Source organism: Pelecanus crispus, chromosome Z, assembly GCF_030463565.1.
Source record: "Pelecanus crispus isolate bPelCri1 chromosome Z, bPelCri1.pri, whole genome shotgun sequence".
NCBI classification, from domain to species: Eukaryota; Metazoa; Chordata; class Aves; order Pelecaniformes; family Pelecanidae; genus Pelecanus; species Pelecanus crispus.
In genome coordinates, this window is record NC_134676.1 from 80,535,751 (window position 1) to 80,559,350 (window position 23,600).

Below are 23,600 nucleotides of genomic sequence, written 5' to 3' on the forward strand. Positions count from 1 at the left end.
CAGCATGGGAAACGAACAGGAGGAGTTGGAAGCTACTGTGCTGCTAGAAAGCTATGACCTGATTGCCATAACTGAAACTTGGTGGGACAAATCCCATGACTGGAATGTGGCTATCAATGGTGACAGGCTGTTCAGAAGAGACAGGCGAGGAAGGAGAGGCAGAGGTGTTGCCCTCTACATAAAGAAATCAATACAGTGTGAAGAGCTGCCCCTGAAGAATAGCCACGAGCAGGTCGAAAGCTTATGGGTAGGAATCAGAGACAAAGGCAACAAAGGGAACCTTGTGCTTGGTGTCTACTACAGGCCACCTGACCAAGGGGAGCCTACTGACGAAGCCTTCTTCTTCCAGCTCCAGGAGGTTTCACACTTGCAGAATCTCATCCTCCTGGGGGACTTCAACCACCCCGACATTTGCTGTAAAAGCAACACGGTGAGCTGTAGGCAATGCAGGACATTCCTAGAATGCATTGAGGATGACTTCCTAAGCCAGGTAATAGACACCCCTACCCGAGGGGATGCAATACTGGACCTGATGGTCACCAGTGCAAGTGAGCTCATCATTGATGTCAAGGCTGGAGGCAGCCTGGGCTGCAGTGATCATGCATTGGTGGAGTTCACACTCCTGAGGGATATCGGAAAAGCAAGGAGTACAGTCAGGAACCTAAATTTTAGGAGAGCAAAATTCCAGCTCTTCAAGGAGTTAGCCAGAAGGACGCCCTGGGAGACGGTCCTCAGGGACAGGGAAATGAAACAGAGCTGGCAGATCTTTAAGGACACCTTCCAGAGAGCACAAGTGCTCTCAGTCCCCAAGTGTAAAAAATCAGGCAAGGAAGGGAAGAGACCAGCATGGCTGAGTCGAGACCTGCTGGTCAAACTAAAGAGTAAGAGGGAACTGCACAGGCAGTGGAAGCAGGGACAGGTGTCCTGGGGGGAATACAGGGAAATGGCCTGGTTGTGTAGGAGGAGGTCAGGAAGGCCAAGGCGAGGATGGAGCTGAATTTGGCAAGGGATGTAAAGAATAACAAGAAGGGCTTCTACAGGTATATCAACCATAAAAGGAAGGTTAAAGAAAGCATACCCCCCTTGATGAACAAGAAAGGCGAACTTGTATCAATGGACGAGGAGAAGGCTGAGGTACTCAACAACTTCTTTGCCTCGGTCTTCACTGGCAACCTCTCTCCTCACCCCTCCCAAATCGATGGACCACAGGTTGGGGAGCAGGGGGGTAAAGCCCCTCCAACTGTAAGGGAAGATCACGTTCAAGACCACCTGAGGAACCTGAACATACACAAGTCTATGGGACCTGATGAGATGCATCCCAGAGTCCTGAGGGAAATGGCTGATGTAGTTGCCAAGCCACTCTCCATAGTATCTGAAAAGTCATGGCAGTCAGGTAAAGTCCCTGGGGACTGGAAGAAGGGAAATGTTGTGCCCATTTTTAAAAAGGGAAGAAAGGAGGACCCTGGGAACTACCGACCTGTCAGCCTCACCCCTGTGCCTGGGAAGACCATGGAACAGATCCTCCTAGAAGCTATGCTCAAGGACATGGAGGACAGGGAGGTGATTCGAGACAGCCAGCACAGATTCACCAAGGGCAAGTCCTGCCTGACCAACCTAGTGGCTTTCTACGAAGGAGTGACTGCATCAGTGGACAAGGGAAAAGCAATGGATGTCATCTATCTGGACTTCTGTAAAGCCTTCAACACAGTCCCCGGCAACATCCTTCTCTCTACATTGGGGAGATATGGGTTTGATGGGTGGACTGTTTGGTGCATAAGGAATTGACCCCATCCAGAGAGTCGTGGTCAACAGCTCAATGTCCACATGGAGACCGGTGACAATTGGAGTCCCTCAGGGGTCCATACTGGGACCAGTGCTATTTAACATCTTCATCAATGACATAGACAGCGGGAGCGAGTGCACCCTCAGCAAATTTGCAGACAACACCAAGCTGAGTGGTGCAGTTAACATGCCAGAAGGATGAGATGTCATCCAAAGGGACCTAGACAAGCTGGAGAGGTGGGCCTGTGTGAACCTCATGAGGTTCAACAAGGCCAAGTGCAGACCTTGGTCCTGCACCTGGGATGGGGCAACCCCTGATATCAGTACAGGCTGGGGGATGAAGGAATTGAGAGCAGCCCTGCGGAGAAGGACTTGGGGGTACTGGTGGATGAAAAGCTGGACATGAGCCAACAATGTGCGCTTGCAGCCCAGAAAGCCAACCAAATCCTGGGCTGCATCCAAAGAAGCGTGGCCAGCAGGTCGAGGGAGGGGATTCTGCCCCTCTACTCTGCTCTGGTGAGACCCCACCTGGAGTACTGCGTCCAGCTCTGGGGCCCTCAGCACAAGAAGGACATGGACCTGTTGGAGCGGGTCCAGAGGAGGGCCACAAAAATGATGCGAGGGCTGGAGCACCTCTCCTAGTAGGCCAGGCTGAGAGAGTTGGGGTTGTTCAGCCTGGAGAAGAGAAGGCTGCGAGGAGACCTTATTGCGACCTTCCAGTACTTAAAGGGGGCCTACAGGAAAGATGGGGAGAATGTTTTTAACAAGGTCTGTTGTGACAGGAAGGAATAATGGATTTAAACTAAAGAAGAATGCATTTAGACTAGTGTCGTGGTTTAGCCCCAGCCAGCAACTAAGCACCACGCAGACGCTCGCTCACTCCCCGTGCCCTGGTGGGATGGGGGAGAGAATCGGAGGAGTAAGAGTGAGAAACACTCCTGGGCTGAGATAAGAACAGTTTAATAATTGAAATAAAGTAAAATAGTAATGATAATAATAACAATATAATAATGGTAATAATAATAACAATATACAAAGCAAGTGATGCACAATGCAATTGCTCACCACCTGCCGACCGATACCCAGACAGTTCCCGAGCAGCGATCGCTGCTCCCAGGCCAACTCCCCCAGTTTCTATACCGAGCATGATGCCATATGGTATGGAATAGCCCTTTGGGCAGTTTGGATCAACTCTTCTGGCTGTGCCCCCTCCCAGTTTCTTGTGCACCTGGCAGAGCATGGGAAGCTGAAAAGTCCTTGACTAGCATAAGCAGTACTTAGCAACAACTAAACCATCAGTGTGTTATCAGTATTCTCCTTCTACTAAATCCAAAACACAGCACTGTGCCTGCTACTAGGAAGAAAATTAACTCTATCCGAGCTGAAACCAGGACAACTAGACATAAGAAAGAAATTTTGTACAATGAGGGTGATGAAGCACTGGAACAGGTTGCCCAGAGAGGTAGTGGAGGCCCCATCCCTGGAAACATTCCAGGTCAGGTTGGACGGGGCTCTGAGCACCCTGGTCTGGTTAAATCTGTCCCTGCTCACTGCAGGGGGGTTGGGCTAGATGACCTCTAAAGGCCCCTTCCAACCCAAAGCATTCTATGATTCTATGATTCTATGAATATTGATGTTGTGGAAACTTTAGACACCTGTCTGGAAAAGAGATGTCCAGCAGCAAGGTGGTGGCTTCTGCATAGGGTTGCCATGCATATGCAGAGGCATATGGAGAGGAGGAGGCAGATGGCCAACCTCCCTTCAAGGCTTCCAGCACAGCCGCTCATGCAGGCTTTCACAAACACGATTAGGAGCCTGCCCTAAATGTGGGTGTGACTGAAATGGATGAAAAGATGGGAGGCAAGAGGACAGGTGGTAAAGACATGTAAATGCAAACCTTTGTTTATTATAAGGGGCTGAAATATCCACAAGAAAATTACAGCAGGATTGGCAACATGACTCAGGCTGCTCCTGTTTTCAAGTAAGACTAGTTATCTTAATATGAATTCTTTTTCAGGGTAGGTAGGTTGTACTGGATTTTTCTGTACTAAGACTGACTTAACTTTTAACATGAGTCTGGCACCTGTGTTACTTTTCTTTGGTAAAATGCTTAAAAGATTCTGCCCTTTTTTGTCTTGGAAGTGACAAACTTACATTACAAATTCAATATGCACCTCAGGACACCCTCATCTGCCTGCAAATTCCCACAATTTTGGCACGGTAGACAGAAGTGCAACGGTGTGGATTACAGCTATTGTGCAAAGTCTCTCCACAAATTTGAAAATAAATACAGATGCCATTAGTGACAACGTTTTTTCCCACCTCAGATCGGTAATTCTGATTTGATTTCTACTCTGGCTGTGTGACCAGTGCATGACTGCAATGTATCATCCAATCTAATGTGATGCATCAGATCAATGACTTTGAACATTATGTAAGGCTTTTGATGTATTCTGCAAAAACAGCAGTCACTTCACCCCTTGTGATACAGCTAATCAAGAACAGCTCATCAGGTCTTGCAACATGTTCCTAGTTCCCAGAGGAAGACAGCTGCAGCCACAGTCACCTGGAGCTTCTGAAAGGAAATTCAGACTCTGTTAACCTAATTCTCCAGCCAGGGAAATAGGCAAACAACTTTTCTTGCAGAGGGGTTATGAGCAGAATGAGGAAAGACTTCAGTCTGCAAAGCTGGTGAAAAGTAGGTAACACAACTTTTGCTGAGAGCTCTGAGCACCTCACCAGGTCATTCTGCATGAATCTGAATTTCCAGCCAGTGGCCTCTTCAGACTCAGGTGCTCTCAGAAAGGCAGCACTGCCTAAAATGCTCTGCAGAGCACTTGGAGCTTGTTTGTGGTGGGACCTGTGAGCACACATACTCAAACAAAACCAAAAGAAAGCTGAGTCACTGCTAGACATTATTCAGTATGTGGGATGGACAATGTAATAAATGTTAAGTGTGTACAGAACTCAGTAAAAATAAAATGTAAATGCATTGATAATGCTGTTAAGAAAAATTATATATTTTCATAAATATTTCTATATTTGTTGAAATCTGTAAAAATGTATATATGCACAAATATGTACTGATTTGGAAACTTGTACAACAATCAACGCAAAATAAATATGATGAAGAGATTAAACTGTAAAGTAAGGTATCTAAACAGGTCTTCAAACATTAATTTGCAGCATCCATGCAATATCCATTGATCCACTGTACAAATGAAACCCTTCATCCCAGGGAAAAAAAAACCAAACACCTAGAAAAAATACATCTTGTAGGCAACATTTCGTCCTCCTTCAAGTGATGACAAGAACAGATATATATAAACACCTGCTTGTTCTTTGTTGGGTGGACAAGCTCTTATTTCCATGCCAATTTCCTACTGCCTCTTCTGCTCCCTGTGAGATACCCCCACAGTTACTACAGTAGCTTATATTGTTACTATGGAGTGTCAAACATTCACTGTTTCCTCGTAACACCTTAGCCTAAATCACACATTTTTGTTGCTGTGAGTTTCAGGTAATACAAAGTGCTTTCACCTTGATCAGAGTGAAACACAGCAGAATGAAAAGTCTTTCAGCTTCTGTATGAGCAAGAGATTCCTATGAGTTCTCACGAGAAAATTGAAGCTCTTGTTGCATGAAGTTACTCTTAAGTACATGTTACAGTGCTCACACTTCTAAATTCACTCAGCTATACTTCCTGTGATATTTGTAATCCAACACTAAATTCTGCATGTCATCCTGATTTGTATAGTGTGTTCTGACAATGACATTTTACAGGTACTATTAAAGCAGGTTCATTTAATAATGGTGGTTTTGATAATAAGAGTCATGCAGACTTGGGTAATCAGATTTTAAATCTCTATTTTTTTTCCCTGCCAACATTTATAGAGGACATAGCTAATGATGTTCTATGCCTTGATTATATACTTAGCAATATGCCACAAACATGTTTGGATGTTGCAGTAAATTAAGCTTTTTGTACGTAGACCTCTATCATCATCTTGCTTATTCTCTACTCATTTATTTAACCAGGCTGAAAACTATTGTCATTTATACAAATCAAAGCTACTGTCAGTACCTTTAAAATTTCATTGACTGTCAGTAACACTTCAAAATTCTTCTGTAGAAAAGCATCTTTTGTCCATTTACAGAATAGCTCTTCATTCCTTTATGAAGTGTAAACGTGTCTGTGCAATTTTACTTAATAACAGAAAAAATATTGTGAAGATTGCTTGATGCTATCACACGTAATTGTAATTTAAGAGTTTAGAAATATTGATGATGAAACAATTAGGTAATATAAAATGTAGTGTTCTCCTAGCTACTTGCTTAATTGCTTATGTAGTTAATTCATTCTATGGTGAAGGTATTTCAGTTATATAATGCAAAATAAAGCACAGTGCTTGACATGAAATATATAAAAATCAAAAGAGGAAGACACACACATAGACCATTTGTAAGATATAAGGAAGCCCCTTGGCAGACCTCAAGTACTTCTCACCCTGTTCTAATGCAGTTCTCATTGTCCACCTGACAGTGCCTTAGGGACCTTTTCAGTCCAGTGTTGCAGATGAAACCAGCAGATCTGCTAAAAACAAATTCCAGATACTTCACATTATCTGTCCACACAATCAGGTTGCCCTGATTGCCTACCCCCAAGTTTTTCTCCATTTCCTGTGGGCCAGCTGGAAAAGGCATGTATTAATTTCAGGGGACAGCATGCTTGCACAATACTGTTCTTGGCATTGAAATTATGGTATAGGAATATATTTCTGATTACTCCACTAACAATATTGAAATAAAATCAGTTGGATAATTATATTAAAATGACGTCAAGTAAAAATACTTCATGACAAGTTGGGGTAGACTTAATCTCAACTAACTTCTTTTTTTCAGAAAGTTAGGCTCCTATCCAAAGCCAGCCATGTCAACTCAGCAGAGGGAATGGAGAGTCAATGGAGAGAACAGCCTCCTCCAGAGAGCCATTCCTTCTGCATCTCCCAGATAGGCATGTCAGGAAAGCAGTAATTGCTCTTTGCCTCCCTTTAAGAAAGACTAGAGAGATGGAGTGCCAGTGACTGACTTAGATTTAGCTAAATAGATTTAGGAAAAATACAGACACACCTGTACACAGTAAGGAATTATACTGAAATGATCTTTTTACAGGATTATAAAACAGGAAAAGTCTTATTGTAAACTGGAGCAACAGTTGCAGGATATGATTCTGCAGAAATAAACCTGAAAGTTCTATAATATTAGAGTAGCATCCATAAATAAGTCTTTTGACATTATTCCTGAGTCAATCACATTATGCAAGCTCAGTGGAGAAAACTATTTTGATTGTTATGACTACAGAAACATGTGCCCCATATTTGGTCTGAAAAAAAAAAAAAGAAAAAAAAAAGAATACCATGTTAATGAAATATCATTATGCTATCCCAACCTTCTTGTTCACTTTATTTTTCCCTTTCCTTGACTGTGGTACCTTTTGCTTGGATGGTAAATGTCTCTGTACAAGACCAACAGAAAAGGACAAGCTATAGTGGTGCAAAGCAAGGGCCTGGTATCTGGCTTCCAAAAGTGGCCAAAAGCAGATACAAAAAGCAAAATGTATACATATATGTTGGCCTAATACACCTGCTGTCTTGATTAATTTTCAGGTAAGGGAATTTCTTGAGCCTCATGTGTTTTGTTTATTTATTAATTCCTAATGGACTTCTTCCTGTAAGAAGTGGATGAATTCATGTCCAGTCTCCCCTTGAATTCAAGTCAACTTCTCACAGCCACAAAACCATTTGTCAGAATTTCTCTGGTCTATCATGGATTGTGTAAAACTACCTCCTAAAACCTGACTCTCACTGTTGATGTCCTCTAGTTCTTGTCACTCATACTTCCCTTATGCATGCACAACAGGCGTATTATCTACTTATGGGCAGTACAGAGAAGAAATGGGGGTGCAGAAAGCATGAAATTCCTAAATTCTCAGTTCATAGAGTCTATAGGTGACTAATGGTATGGACTACCACTACATTAGTGAGCTCAATGCTAGCTCTTTATGTGGATATCTTTCCTTTTATTTGTATAAACTTGCCACCTGCTAATCTCATGTGACCCCACTTGATTCTTATATTGTGAAAAATACTGCATATTGCATTCCCAGTCTGGTTTCTCCATACTCTGTTCTGAGCTTTTTTTTGTTATGTTTCATATGGAGAACGTAGAAGATTGGTCTCAAAGATAAAAGAAACCCCACAACTCAAAAACAAATTAGTAAAAGTCTGTCAAGTACTTTAGGCCACTGAGCTAGAAATCTTTTACAAGATGGTATGGACAACGAATCCTGCACTTAACAGGAATGATTGCTCTAGTAGGGTAGAGGTGTATGAACAGGGGTCGCAGTGCATGACACTGTTTACTCCCAGTCATTATACATTATATCATTATATCATTCATCCATAGGAATGTACTGTGGCAAAAATACACAGAAATAAATACCAGCATTTACACTGACTTTGCTACGTTCTGGATTAGACTCCTGATACTTAGTTTTGAAAAAAATTGATTCTTAAATCTCAGAGTGAAGAGTAGCATGCAGCCACCCATATCTGAACATATACTAGCTGGCTTCTTCTACTTCTGCTTCAAGTAGACATTGTTTATCTTGAATATTAATGTTTCTGTAAAAAAAAAAAAAAAGATGTTACTGAAATAGGTTAATTAATGTCAGTACCTGAGCTGTAAAAATCCTCCCAAACAGCTCCTACACTCTTTTGTGGGCAAGGTGGTTCTAAAGTTGGTGTGATAAAGTAATTCATATAATAAAATAACAGATCTGCCTGCCTTTGTTTTTATCCCGGCTACATGATAATTAAAATCAGGTGCAACGCAGTGAAGAGATCTATTTTACAAACAATGCCTTTTTCAAATCATGGCATTGAGTTTCTTTTTATGCATTTCCCTTTAATCTGTGAAATAATGGGATGATTCAACGCAAAGTGACAGATGATCAAACTGTCTAGAAAGCTCCTCATACAGAGTCTCTATTCCCATTTTAAAGACCACATCACCTAAATGGCTGAAGTGCAATGCTCAAATGAGATTTACAGTTCTCTCTAAAACTGAGGAACAGATTAAATTTGAATAATTAATTTTAATGTTTTCATTTATTTTCTTGTGCATTAAAGTTTAACTTGCTTATATCTTTTAATGCAGAAAATAAAAATCTAATTTCCAGAATTCAGTTCTTGTTTCAGCCAAAATGAAATGGAAAGGCTCATGCAGTGTCGGAAGAATGCAGTGTAAATTGATTAGCCACAATTTCTGCCATCCAAGTGAGCTTCCATAAGAGATGACAGACTTTTTTAAATCACAGAGTTAGATGTTACTCAACATGACAACATTCATTTTCAATTGCTCCATTTTTTCCCACAATGCTTTTATTCCATTTGAAGTTTGACTTTTCAGAGGGTCAAAAAATACAACACTGTGGTCCTTCGCTACCAATCCTTTCTTGCCCTGATAGTGGGTGTCATTATTGTTTCATTAGAACTAAAACCAGATAACATTTTATGACATTTTTCTATAAGAGTGGAATGCAATCAGAAAATTTAAAAAAATATAGTGGAAAAAGATTGCACCCTGCCCATATGCATCTGCAGACATACAAAGTAACTCAGACATGCAAAATTCTCAAAAGACCCTTCCTTCATTCTCTTGTGTTTTGTTTATGATGTATATTTTAAATGGAAAATTATCTTAGAATTACAAAAAAAATATTTTTCTTTTATATAGAGAGTCAGATTGCTTTAGTAACACAAAATTACATACAGTAGGATGGGGAATAAAGAAAATAAAGGGAACCATGTTAAAACTCTCTGATAATAACCCCCAAATAACTTTTAAATTCTCATAAAACAGAGATTTAATTTTTAATATCAAAAGACTTGCTAGGACTATGAATTATTGCTGTGAATCTTGGAAAACAAGACTTCTAAGCTCCTCTCAAATAAGAACAACCCCTCTGATGTATTTTGGAACACAAAACAAATCCTACTGTGGTCTTAGAAATTTATATTGATGTATATTTAGGGGAAGTGAAAAGAATAAACAGTTTGGTGGCAGATGTTGTGAAAAGCAGTCAACCACAAATAACTACACTAGCAGCTGTTTTAAAGAGAGATACAAAGGTATCTATGAGGTTTACATTGAGTAAAGCTACTTCCAGTGGAGATAGAGCTGCGGGCAGGAATCAGGCAAGATTGTCTAAGGAACAAAAATAAAGTATCATTTGTTCGTTAGTCACCAGGCACCTCTCTACTGGTGGTCAGGCTATCACTCCCATTAGCTCATTTAGATTTAGCTCACATTCTCCTAATGTGTGATGTCCACATGTTTTGATTGAGGTTCACCCCATTCATTGTACATGTATTAGCATGCAACACACATTTATATACAGAAGAAAATCATGGTATTTCCAGAGATCCTGTTGACATGGATGAAGAACCTTCACAGGCTCAATGAGAGACACTGAAAATAATGTGGCTTTCTGCTGTGGTGGACTTGTGTGACACTCTCAGCTATATGACTGCTGTGGTCTGAGGCCCCTATTGAGTTTGGAGGCATCTATGCTTTGCCAATTCATTTGGTCACTGAGTTTTATAGTCTCAACATTGCCATGTAAGTTAGCTGCTGAGTCAGTAAACCACTTTCTAACAATGTCTTTACTTTTATTCTTTGGCTCCATGAAACAACATCAGCTGAAGCTTTCTGGTACTTCTCCAAAAATGCAAGTCTTTAGCTACTCCTCCAACACGCTAGTGAGGTTTCTAAAAGTTCAGGATGCTCAGCGTTATGTAGGAAAACACAAAACTGAGTCCACAGTATTTACATATCTGCTATATAGCTGCAGTGTTTGAGTTCAGTGTAACTGAAGTACAAATAAGACAAACTGAGGAATGTCCCAAAGTAAAGACAATAAAAATAAATTCAGATAAAGGAACATACAGTGAGGGTCTGTTGCTATATTTATAAATACTGTATTGCACCTTTGCAATATTTTTGATGTTGCCAAAGGGAGATCATTAACCATCCGTGGTAAGGCCTTCAGAAAACATTCTGATACTTTTCTTCTTAATACTTCTTAGCTGAGAACAGTATTGGTGTGTTACATTCTCATTGCCTCTTAACAAAGATGAGCCATTAAGATAGGTCTGAATATTTTTACTTTTGTCATTAGAAATAACAGATCTGTGGTTTTTTTACCGAGGTGTTTTCCTTTTACTAGATATATATATAGAATTAACTTCTAATTGTCATAATATTTTTCATCTTAATTATACAAAAAAGAAAGGCTGGGTTGAAATAGGATTAATAGGTCTTGTGATTTATGAAACATGAAGCTTCTAAGGAGATCACTTCAACAACAAAAAGCAATTAAGACTTGGTTATGTATGCAACACAATTAGGCAGGAAGCACTTGTAATCCCAAGGACTAACTTTTAAAGTATGCATTCCTTTAAAATAACCTATTATCTGACTTATTTTAGAGAAAACTATTAAATGTGAGCACAAGCACTGTCAACACACATATTGTCTCAGCTCTTGTCCTGATGTCAAAGATGAATTATAGATTAAAAAACATGGCTCCATTCTGAGAAAATTTGCCTCTATTTCTATCTTTATGCCTGTTGAGTAAGTCTCAACTCCTGTGAGTAGATGTGCACACAGACACAAGCCCAAAACCAGTGAGGAAATTCCGATGAGAGCCTGTTCTGATACTCAATATTGCAAGTCTCAAGGTGCTCTTGAACAAGACCCAGATAATTGAAGAAATGTTTAGTTGCAGTATTTTTGTGTCTACTGTGATTTCCCTTTTAAATTCTCCTTCTCTCACCTTTTCTGCTAAGATTTTTTTGTTATGTCATGTTTTCTGACAGGGAAACTGCTCTTGCATTACTTGAGGATCAAGCAGGATGAATGCTGTTCAGCAGAGTGGAAAGAGGGTCTTGCACAACACACCTGAGTTAACATGGAAACCAAAACCAAAAAAGCCAAGCTATTAAGTATTCTGCCGAGACCGACACTAAACTATAATTGGTATGTTATTGGGGAAAAATACATGCTGAAACCTATGAACAGGCTAAGATTCAGAAACAGTAAGAGAAATGTGCATATATACTTTATGTGATGCTTTAACATGCTGTCGTGGTTTAACCCCAGCCAGCAGCTAAGCACCACGCAGCTGCTCACTCACTCCCCCTACCCCAATGGGATGGGGGAGAGAATCAGAAGAGTAACAGTGAGAAAAACTGCTGGGTTGAGATAAGAACAGTTTAATAATTGAAATAAAATAAAGTAAAATAGTAATAATAATAATAACAATAATATAATAATAATAGTAATAATATACAAAGCAAGTGATGCACAATGCAATTGCTCACCCCCCCCGCTGACCGATACCCAGACAGTTCCCGAGCAGCGATCGCTGCTACCCGGCCAACCCCCCCCAGTTTATATACTGAACATGATGCCATATGGTATGGAATAGCCCTTTGGGCAGTTTAGATCAACTCTTCTGGCTGTGCCCCCTCCCGGTTTCTTGTGCACCTGGCAGAGCATGGGAAGCTGAAAAGTCCTTGACTAGCATAAGCAGTACTCAGCAACAACTAAAACATCAGTGTGTTATCAGTATTCTCCTTCTACTAAATCCAAAACACAGCACTGTGCCTGCTACTAGGAAGAAAATTAACTTTATCCCAGCTGAAACCAGGACACATGCTGAGATAGGCCTGTTTGATTCTTCTGCTTACTGCTAGGTAAACGTCAGCCTGGTTAAGCATGTTTCCTCCTCTGAAGAAGAAGGTTGCAAGGTAGTTTGTTGCCTTATAATTTAGATTAAGTTGAAGTTCCTTTGCCACCACTACTTCTTTGTGTCTCAATTTCATTATTTACTTTGCAAAAAAGATACAATCTCTGTTCATTATTTGCCAAGCTAGGAACCAATCTGTTTCTATCTACTTTATTAGGGAACAGAATAAGAAAATGAATAGAAGATTTTGAATAAACATGTTCTGAAGTCAACCAGAATCTTGTAATACAGCTTCACTATGTTTTTAAAGTGGTGTAAAGACTAAAATCATATGAATGCAAAACTGAGAGGCCTATTCACTGAAGAATAGCTTTCCAAGACCTTTGTATATTTTACTCATAAGATTTTGACAGATACATGAAGAAAATTATGTCTTGCTTAGCCAAGAAGTAACATTTGGGAACAAACATGCAGGGCTAATAAAAATAACATAGTTCAGTTAATAAAGCATCGAGCTATCACAAAACAGAACTAGACCCAGTTCCACTCTATTCTTTTGCTTTCATCCTGCACCAGCTTTTGTCTCATCTGGTTTTACATCAGGTATTTTTTGTTGCTTAAAGATAATTGACCTTGTCAAGGCCGCTTCATTTCTCTCCCTCATCTGTGTTTTCTTTGTCATCCTTTTGTCTTGTCAAGACTGAAAGTATTGTGGGGCAGCAACTGCGCCCAATTGTGCTTGAGTCTAAAACTAATTCAGATGTAGCTACAGAAATAATGAACAGTTTTATGAGGGAAAAGTGGATGCTATTTTGAAGCACTGCCATGGAAGAAGAATGCACGAATAAGAAACACATTGGCATCCTTTCCTTCTGTATCACTATCTAGCCAATTTTGCAGCCATTTTGTTATCATAAGAGAGGACAAGGAAAATACAGTTTTGTTTCACAAACAGAGACAGAACATTATTTCAAATCAGTGGAAAGGATAGCTAGGTAAAACAGGCAGGAATTTATACCAATGAAAAACTAACATCTCTCCATTAAAATTTAATGCATGCCATTTTCAGAAGGTGCTGCTATAAGAGAGCAAAATTTCCACTGTAAACACACAATAACAAAAAATACTTCAGATTCAAATCCTATGTACATCGAAATTCAGAGCCACCAGAGAGTTTTCATTGACACTCCCACTTTAAAGCAAGATCAAAACCTGTTATTGTAATAGGAAATGGGTCATTATTCAATTTAACTTTCATCTGCAGGGGAGTGATACACAGAGAAAAACTAGAAGTCAGTAAGGGAAATGACAGTACTCTCTTGCAAAGCTTTAAAGCTAGACATGATTCAACTGCTTACGGAAACTTCTCAGACAATTTTTGTTAGTGATAATGAATTTGCTATGTTTCACAGATAGGCTCTGGAACACTGAGTTAACACCTCATTTTTTACTGAAGACTTAACAGAGAGAGTAGGGAATATAATTAGCTGAACAGAGTAGGACTTTGTGCAATGAAACATTTTTATCCTATAAAATCTTAACTGTAGCTGATTTACAGTTCAGACAGACTCTTTCCTTTGTACCTGTTTATGAAGGTGTTGTCATACAAATTTTATCCCAGGAAATATTCATGCTGTATCTATTTGTTGCATATTTCCTGGACACCTTGCAACAAAGAGCTTCTGTATTCTACCTCTCCTTCTAACAATCTCCTTGTATTAGGCCAGAGTAAAATCAATGATTCTACCAAGGCTCTAGACTTTGCTACCTAAATCATAGAATCATAGAATCATAGAATGCTTTGGGTTGGAAGGGACCTTTAGAGGTCATCTAGCCCAACCCCCCTGCAGTGAGCAGGGACAGCTTTAACCACATCAGGCTGCTCAGAGCCCCAGCCAACCTGACCTGGAATGTTTCTAGGGATGAGGCCTCCACTACCTCTCTGGGCAACCTGTTCCAGTGCTTCACCACCCTCATTGTAAATTGTAAATGATAAAAAACAGCCTAAATACAGCATTAAAAAGGCAAAATAAACCAAGATTTTATGCTGCCTTATTTAATTTCAAGGCTTAAATTAAATTACCACTATAAACATTTCCATAAAGTGAATTGCAGAAGAAAGCTTTGCAAAGTCAAAAGCAATTTAGGAAGGGCAATGCTGGAATGCACAATTTAGTAACATTATTAATGTGACTAATACATTTAACTTGAAATTATTTTGTGGAAAAACTCGGTTAGAGAGTGACCTCTGGAATGGCCGTCAAACATTTGCTGGCAGGTAACTACAACTAGGAAATGAAGGCACAGCTCTTAATACAATTTCTCTAAGCTATGTGTTTGTTAGTAGCATTAAAAAAGCATTGGCAACTTATGGAGAGATCAGAGTTAAAAAAAGAAAAAAAAAGAAAGCAAAAAAGCTTGCTGTTCATCTCGAGCTACGCACTGTCCTAAAAGCAAACAGTGACCATCTCGTTGCAAACTTAAGTCTATGGTTTATGGGCAAGTGAAGAAGTCAGTAAAGCAGCCTGTTTGGCATTCTAGCCTAGGCAGTTCAAAGTAGAGAAATTCAACGGTGTGCAATTTAGAAGTGGGTATCTCTCTTTACCTGTTTTTGTCTTTGACTAAATCACTTGGAACTATTTGTCCATTACTACCTTATTGTACCACTGGCTGTTTTTTATAGGGAAATCTATAACCTGCCTTGTTATGTTGCTGCATCTTGTGAACTATCAGACTGTGTGAACAGAATATTACTCTGTGAAGCTCCTCATCAAGGTAAGCATAAGACCAAGAGGTGCCAAAGCTGAGTGTCAAGTTAAGTCCTTCAAGCAGAAAATGACAGCTGCCTTGCCAAGAACCACAAGAAAAGAAAAAGATGACTTTGAGTTGAAAAGATAAAATGACGAATACTGAGTGTAAATAACTTTTCAGTATCCCAATAAAAAGCATGGCACAAAGAAAGGTTGATCTCTGCACGACTTGTCTTTTGACATCTGAAATCTGAGAACTCACTTTTCTACTTGTGAGAAATTATAATTAAAAAAACAGTACCAACTTTGCATGTGAAGAATGAGAGAGACATTTTGTTGCTGTACATGTAAAGGACATCGATTCCTTTCCTGATCTGTTGGTGATGGCTGTGGTTTATTGAAGCTGCAGAGAAAGATACATGCCCTTTGTTTATAATGTGTTATAATTAAACTTACAATTCCCATAGAATACTGTATCTTTCAAAGACCAGTCACAACATACTGCTTAGCAGTCCAAGCCTTCTAGAAGTCATGTAATTTCCTCATTATGTTAATTACTAGATTGGTCTTAAACTAACATTTTATCCTATTCCAGGTTTGGGTCTTTCAAGTCCTTATTTAATTAAGATGTTGTTAAGCATTTGCTTTTTTTCCAGAGTGTGGGTGTTAAAATAAAATATTTAAGCTGGTGGCCAGACAGAAACCACTTATTTGGCTACTTTAACCAGTGTTGGTATTAATGCTTGCTTTGCTAACCACACAATTCAAAAGATAATTGAACAATCCACACAATTTTCTCCTTATGAGTTGTTTTCAGCATTTAGGAAATGCTACAGTATAGTGATTTCCTATCTAGTAAGCCTCTTTAGAATTCATTACAAATAAATGGGTAAACACAACAAAAACGGGGAGAAAGAGGCAGGTGCAATAATAGACGAGAAGCAAATACCACATGAGAGACCACAAACAACATACCTTTTTTTTAGTGACAAAATGAACACCAACATTAGAATAAGCTCAGCTAAGCAATGTAAGATGAAAAATAATGTTCTTTTCCCATATTAAAAAAGGGAAGGATTCACCTCACGTAACTTTCATCATTCAAAAATTCATCTTCTAGTTTAAGCTAACTGTCTATATCTCTTTGTGGCTAACAGAGCAAAGGCATATCTCCAGGGTGATTCATAACAGGAAACTTGAGACACTTACTTTAGGGTAGGATGAATTATTCCCTGACAGTGCTGTCCTCTTTCCACTGACTATAGAAGGAGCCTAAGCAACTCATTAGAAATAGATGTTTTAAGATACCTTTAAATTGCATATGTAAATTTTATATATAGAATCTGTAAAATTAAAAATTACTGAAGTTTAGTCCCTGTGCCTCAGGTTATGTACCCAGTAACTTTGGTGAAATGCAAAAAAAGGTCTGGGTTGCCTCTCCAGGCTCATGTTAGCTGTGCTCTGCAGGAGACTGCTGGAGCTGACATAGCATTAGGCATGGTTACCCTCTGTCTTCTTTTAATCCTCATTTATCTTGGTATTTAGACAATTTTGGATGACTTGTGTTGGTGGTGCAAAGCACAACACATACCACTGTCAAGTTCTGTAAATACGGGAGAAATGTAGCACAAAGTCTACTTTCTGTAAGAATAATCTTAAGAAAAACTGAGTAGATGCTGGGTCTGGTTTAGCCTTTAAATAATAACTCTTTCGTTTGATCATTTAGAAGCTTAAACACTGTAAATAAATGCTAGACAATGAAGATAAGTATATCCTATGATGGCATGAGACTTTGTAGATAGAGATGGTTTTGCATATATATAACAAAAAGTGAATAAATATTTGGAATACAATTTTGCCTTTGTTTTAAAACAAGAGACTTTGTGATGTAAAGAAGGCGATAATGTATTATACTGAAAGAGTAAGTCAATTGCAGCACTGAGACAATTGTTTTCTAACAGCATTAATGAAAAATCTCAGTAATATTGTCTAATACTGGAGATTAGGTTGGCAGGAAAATACCCAACCCAAATGTATTATATTACTGGAAATCATCACATTTTAAAAATGTGTACGTATATATAACAGTTGTTTTGTCAATCTTTAAACAATCTGCTATCTTTATCAGCAACTGTTTTTTCCCTAAGTGCTTAGCTGATTCCATCACATAGAATCAGCAAAAGAAACATTAGAATAAGACATTGCTTGTTGCTTCACTCTACTGTTTAAGGCAGGGATAATTTTCTTAAATCATCTGAGCTCAATGGTAACTATATAAAAGAACTGTGGATAAATTGTACCAGGTTTATCACTCATGCACATCAAGCTGCAGAACCTTCCACTAGTTTTGCAGCAAAATACAAGCTAAGTAACCAGATGAAAGTAATTTTTGCAGCGAGTAAACTGTTTTAAAGTTTCAACTACAACTAGAAACATAAAGGTACTGCAGTGCTGCTGGTGACCTGAAGATAATATGGAGATATAAAAGGAACCTCAGCAGGCTTCCAAGATGGGCATCCTTTTCATCCAGCTGTGCTCTGCAGAGATACAGGCCTTCAAAAAACCGAGCATATCACTGGTTTTAAGATAAAATATTAACAATATCCATGTACAATTAAAAAGTTAGAACTAGGATAATATACAAAACAATTTATGCAAAGGAGATGGTGGTGAGGGGAGAGGGGAAGAAAGCTCCAGCTATTTGGAGACACCAAATGAATTGATATGCCTCAGCTCCAAGGAATATTGCAGAGGACAGTAGGTCAGAGAAACAGCATCAGAGAAATTACTTGCTGAAGCACCAGGCAAAGGACAAATGGACAAAGGCATTAAAGTACAAGGTGTTGCTGTCCTTAGGCAGTGAGAGAGAGTGGAAAATCAATACAATGATGGATATGGCATCTGCTGACCTAGCAGAAACAAGGAAATATTTTAAAACACCAAAAATTTTAACTAACAATAAATAGAGAAAAGGGAGTTTAAGCTGCTGTCCTGATTTCATAATTTATAACTGCAGAAAATCAGTAGTAGAGTGGGAATGGATTTTGAGGAAAATGTTAATTCTTTTGAATGACAGTCTTGGCTAGGAAAATGGGACACAGAATGGTGAAAACCTGTTTACAAGAGCAGTCACCAAGCATCTGAAAGAAATAGAAAAATGGAGTGGTTCATCTTCAGTGCGCTCAACAGGCATGTGCAGGTCAACCAGGGGATCGGGCCCAGCCAGCATGGGTTCATGAAAGGCAGGTCCTGCTTGACCAACCTGATCTCCTCCTATGACCTGGTGACCCACCTGGTGGATGAAGGAAAGGCTGTGGATGTCATCTACCTGGACTTCAGTAAAGCCTTTGGCACCGTCTCCCAGTGAATTCTCCTAGGGAAGCTGGCAGCTCAGGGCTTGGACGGGCGTGCTCTTTGCTGGGTAAAAAAATGGCTGGGTGGCCAAGCCTAGAGAGTAGTGGTGAATGGAGTTGAATCCAGTTGGCGGCCGGTCATGAGCGGTGTTCCCCAGGGCTCTGTTTTGGGGCCAGTCTTGTTTAATATCTTTATCGACGATCTGGATGAAGGGATTGAGTGCACCCTCAGTAAGTTTGCAGATGACACCAAACTGGGTGGGAGTGTCAATCTGCTGGAGGGTAGGATGGCCCTGCAGAGGGACCTGGACAGGCTGGATCGATGGGCCGAGGCCAACTGTATGAGGTTTAACAAGGCCAAGTGCTGGGTCCTGCACTTGGGTCACAACAACCCCATGCAATGCTACAGGCTTGGGGAAGAGTGGCTGGAAAGCTGCCTGGCCAAAAAGGACCTGGGGGTGTGGGGTCGACAGACGGCTGAACATGAGCCAGCAGTGTGCCCAGGTGGCCAAGAAGGCCAACAGCATCCTGGCTTGTATCAGGAACAGCATGGCCAGCAGAAGCAGGGAGGTGATTGTGTCCCTGTCCTGTCATGGAAAGGGTAGTCAAGCATTGGAACAGGCTGCCCAGAGAGGTGGTGGAGTCCCCATCCTTGGAAGTGTTCAAAAAACAGGTAGATGTGGCACTCTGGGACATGGTTTAGTGGGCTTGGTGGTGTTGAGTTGATGATTGGACTGATGATCTTAGAGATCCTTTCCAATCTTAATGATTCCTAGTTTTTACTTTCATTAAAAATAATTTAGCCTCCAAGGCAGGAAACATGAAATTGCTACTCTACCCTTAATTGGTTTAGTGGTGGACTTGGTAATGTTAGGTTAATGGTTGGCCTGGATGATCTTAAAGGTCTTTTCCAACCTAAATGATTCTATGATTCTATGATTCTATGAAAAGTATTCAGTAGCAGAGAGAGCTGCTGGAACTGATTATTTGCATTAGGTTTGGTACCAAACCTGAACAACTATGTTATTCTGTATCACCAAACTGCATAGATTTCAACTGCGACGAGTATAGAGACACTAAGGAGGTAGGTTACCTACGTTAATGGAAGTTCCTGTGCTACGAATTACGCCAGGTAACTGACATGGCTTCTGCAGCATCGTCTTTAAAGGAATGGCAAGAGTGCCTTTGAGCAAGCACCTGAGGAAATTCAGACCCAGATTATGACTGAGCTGGTAAAGTAAGATTTTGGTCATCTAATCTCATTAACTTTTCCCCCACATCATAAAAATACTTTCTTCCATTACTAATGATGGTGTTTGGTGTAAAGGAGTGTTGTGTGGGGAACCTGGAGTTTGTGAGTGAGTAGAGTCTAGATCACAACAGATTTTTCAACAATGGCAACACCAATAAGTTGAGTATTCCTGAACCTGAAAATCCACGGTCTGTGTTCAGAGCCACATAATACTTCGTATTCCTGCCCTCTGGAGCTGAATTATGGATATAGCAATCCAGAACACTTTAAAATAAAGGACATACTTGTTAATGGCTGCATTTTTAAATACATAGAATTTTCAGCATTTTCCTTTTTGAGAGAAAACCAAGTAAAATAACCTCAGCTCATGACAGAGAAGAATTTATCTCTAGGCTTCATCCAAAAGTGCTGTGAACTGCCCATAAGTAGCAAGTAGCATTTATGCATATGATGGAAGCATCACCTCTCAGCAACCATTATCACAGCAGGTGCTCTGAGGTATGTGTCAGCACACAAGCTTTTAAACAGAGGAACAGTTGATAGCAATGGCATTTGGGCATGCATCCCCCAAAATAACTGTAAGTCAGAACAGAACTGTTCAAGTCATCCACATACCATGTACTACAACAATAATTTTTAAAGGCAATCAGTAGGCTTTTAGCCAATCTCATAGGCTTTATAGTGAAAATTGTAAAAGATAAAACAAGTAAGGCATGTGGAGAAAATTCAAAAGACATGGAAAGCTAACACTGTGAAGTATCATATTGGTAGGCCAGCTACTTTGGCAAAATCCAGAAATCTATGTCTTACTTTAAGCCCATTTTAGGATACCATGGAATTGCTATTGGGATCATCCCTTGTAATACATAATTGCTGAGGGAAAAGGGCATACAAATAAGTTTGCTTTCACATGGTTTTTCTTACAACTATGTTTTGACTAAACTCTATGAAAGCAGCATGATGATAAAATTGCAGTCAGTGTGTTAAAAGGTTACAATAAAATTCGCTGAGTTTTAAAGAAAAAACAGCAAAGAGAGCAACAATGAATTTAAATGAAAGGCATGTCTGTCTTACAGAATTGTTACCTAGACTAGAAGCACGTGAGCCCATCTCTACTCGTGTACTGAATTCAAAACAATCAGCCTATAGTAGAAGTTAATGACCACTTTAAGCACTGAAAAAACAAGTGGTTTTAATACCCCCAGTTTTTTTCAAACAAGAAATGTTATCATACTGCTTTGGAAAAATATTGTAAGTACAATGACTTCCAGGAAAGGGTAAATTTGTCATATTCTTGTGAAGTTACTGAACCTATATCATAGCCACATGACAAAAGAAATAAAAGACAAATATTTCTTCACAACTTTCTTTTGACCAGATAAAAAATGTATGCCTGATACTTCAAGGACTCGCAGAGACTGGGCAAGTGGTCAGATTCAATCTGCAGGTTCAGGTAGGTTCAAGTATAGCAAGACTTAGAACAGAATGGAAAATTTTAGAATATAAGAATTAACTCTGCAGCCCCTTGCCATCTGTAATTAATTAAAAATTCACTGTCACCTGCAGGAGGAATAAAACACCACAGGATATTTCTGTGGAGTCTCTGCCCATGCGTGGTTTCTTGGTATCACTGATGGGGCTAAATATGATACAACTACCTCTCTTATATGTGAAGAAACATTTTCATCTGCTTCTCCACCATAAAACACAGCAATACAATCTTCCTCCTCTCCAGAAGTTACTAAGTGCTGTTTCAACAAGCTGCTCTAAAAAACTTCCAGCAAATCCCAGGATCTTCAGTTATTCAAATGTTAAATAGACAAGGCAACTGCTCCTTCCTTTTATTATGTGTGTAAACTTGGAGAAAAGATAGGAATCATATTGCTAAATTGCTTATCAACTGTAGGTAAAAAAAGCTAATATGTCATAATTTATATGTGAAAAGATTGCTGGGGGTTAGTAGCCACGTCTAGTGCTATTGAGGCTTCCCACTGAGAACTGCACTGCAAACTGGCAACTGACTCAAAACACTGCTATTTTCAACAGTTCAAAAAATGTAAATGTGTCAGCAACTGGTCAGATAGGCTTCCATACCAGTGATTTATTTCTATCTTTCACTTTAGCGTACTACTGACTTATATAAATCACTCCCAGGCTGAAAACCCCCATGCACAGCTTTATAATGAATTCAAGTGCTGAATCAGTCTTGCTAGCTTCAGAGAGGTGTCAGAAGATAATTTTGAGCAGTCTCAATTAGACAAAAATAATTTCTATGGGCTAGATTTGCTAATGTGCACAAAGCTGAAGTAAATATGCTTTTCCAGGGAGCTTTGAAAGGACAGAAGAGGGGAAAAAAAAAAATCATCTCTCTCAACAAAAGAGGATAAGCCAGTGAAACAGATCTGCAACTACTATTTGTGTCCATTAACAAAGGAAAATTCATGGCTACTGGGCAACTCGTAAGATTTGGCTAGTGGAGGTGAAGGTTTCTGTGAGCAGGGTTTTCTGCAACTGAGGTACCAAAGACATGAAGGTTTGTGTCAGCTATTCTAGCTTTATCATCTACATGTGGCAGAGTTAGGAGAGTTACACTCAGAAGCTGAAGAATATGAGTGTAATCCTAAACCAGTCAACCTTCCCCATATCTGAAACATAAAGAAGACAAACATTTGGGAGAACATATGTGAAACTTTACCTGCAGCCACTGTGACTGGTCATTGTGGCCAGAGGTCCAGGCATTAACTTTGCCTTGCTTGTCCAGCCGGGCTTTCCTGGGCTCCCAAGCAAACATGTCCATGTTGAGTGTTCGGAAAACACTAGAGGCAGTAATTTGGTAGTCCTGTATATGTCCTGATTTCATCCCCAGGGGTTCAGAGCAACCTGGAATAGCAAAATAAGATCTGTGACACTACCTACTTATCCCTGTAGGTGGTTTAGGTTTTCACTTATGGAAAAGAAAACTAGCAATTCTCAAAGAAAAGTCTTCAATCAAGACTATTGTTGGAGGGACTTGCAAATAAACAAACGAAAAATAGCCAATTCAAGGCATTTTATTTCAACACTACCTTGGAAGAATCAAAAAGAGGATAGAGAATTCAATGTGTTTTATCCTGCATAAATTTATGAAGGCAAACAAACAGAAAAGATGACTTTCATCTCTTCTTATCTTGGTTTTGTTTTCCTGTCCAGCAGCTTGCTATTGTTTCCCTTATTCAGTTCGATTTTATCATGCTTTTATGCCATATCACATCAACCATGTGTTTGCCTACTGAGGAAACATTACCTTTTCTCAAAGCCACTGCTGAAGCAAAATGTCAACAAGCACTGAGCCTTCTACACTTTTGAATTACTTGACACCTAGCCAAAAACTTAGAAAGCCCCAACACCCCCTGACAGTGGAAGACTACAGAAAAACAATTGTGAAGGAGAGAGAATAGTAAGAGATAATCACTTAGGGGAAATCAAGCGTTAAAGGCTTATTTGTTTAAACCAGGTGGGTGTCCCACATCACAGAGTTATTTTGATTGTAGTGAAAGATAGATTTTGGGCTTCTCCTTTCTCTGTTGGGCGTCCATGCAAAAAAAAAAACACCAAAAAAAACCAAAAAAACAACCAAAAAAGTAATGACTGACTCTTTGTTCCTCTACCTT

General features: G+C 39.6%; 1 protein-coding gene across 1 annotated transcript in view; it reads right to left on the reverse strand.

The window, feature by feature from the left end:
- EDIL3 (EGF like repeats and discoidin domains 3) overlaps positions 1 to 23,600 on the reverse strand; it is a 160,864-nt gene that overhangs the window by 33,634 nt on the left and 103,630 nt on the right. Inside the window, exon 8 of the mRNA XM_075727116.1 lies at positions 22,646 to 22,830. Within this exon, the coding sequence (XP_075583231.1) occupies positions 22,646 to 22,830 (185 nt within the window). The remainder of the gene's footprint in view (positions 1 to 22,645; positions 22,831 to 23,600) is intronic.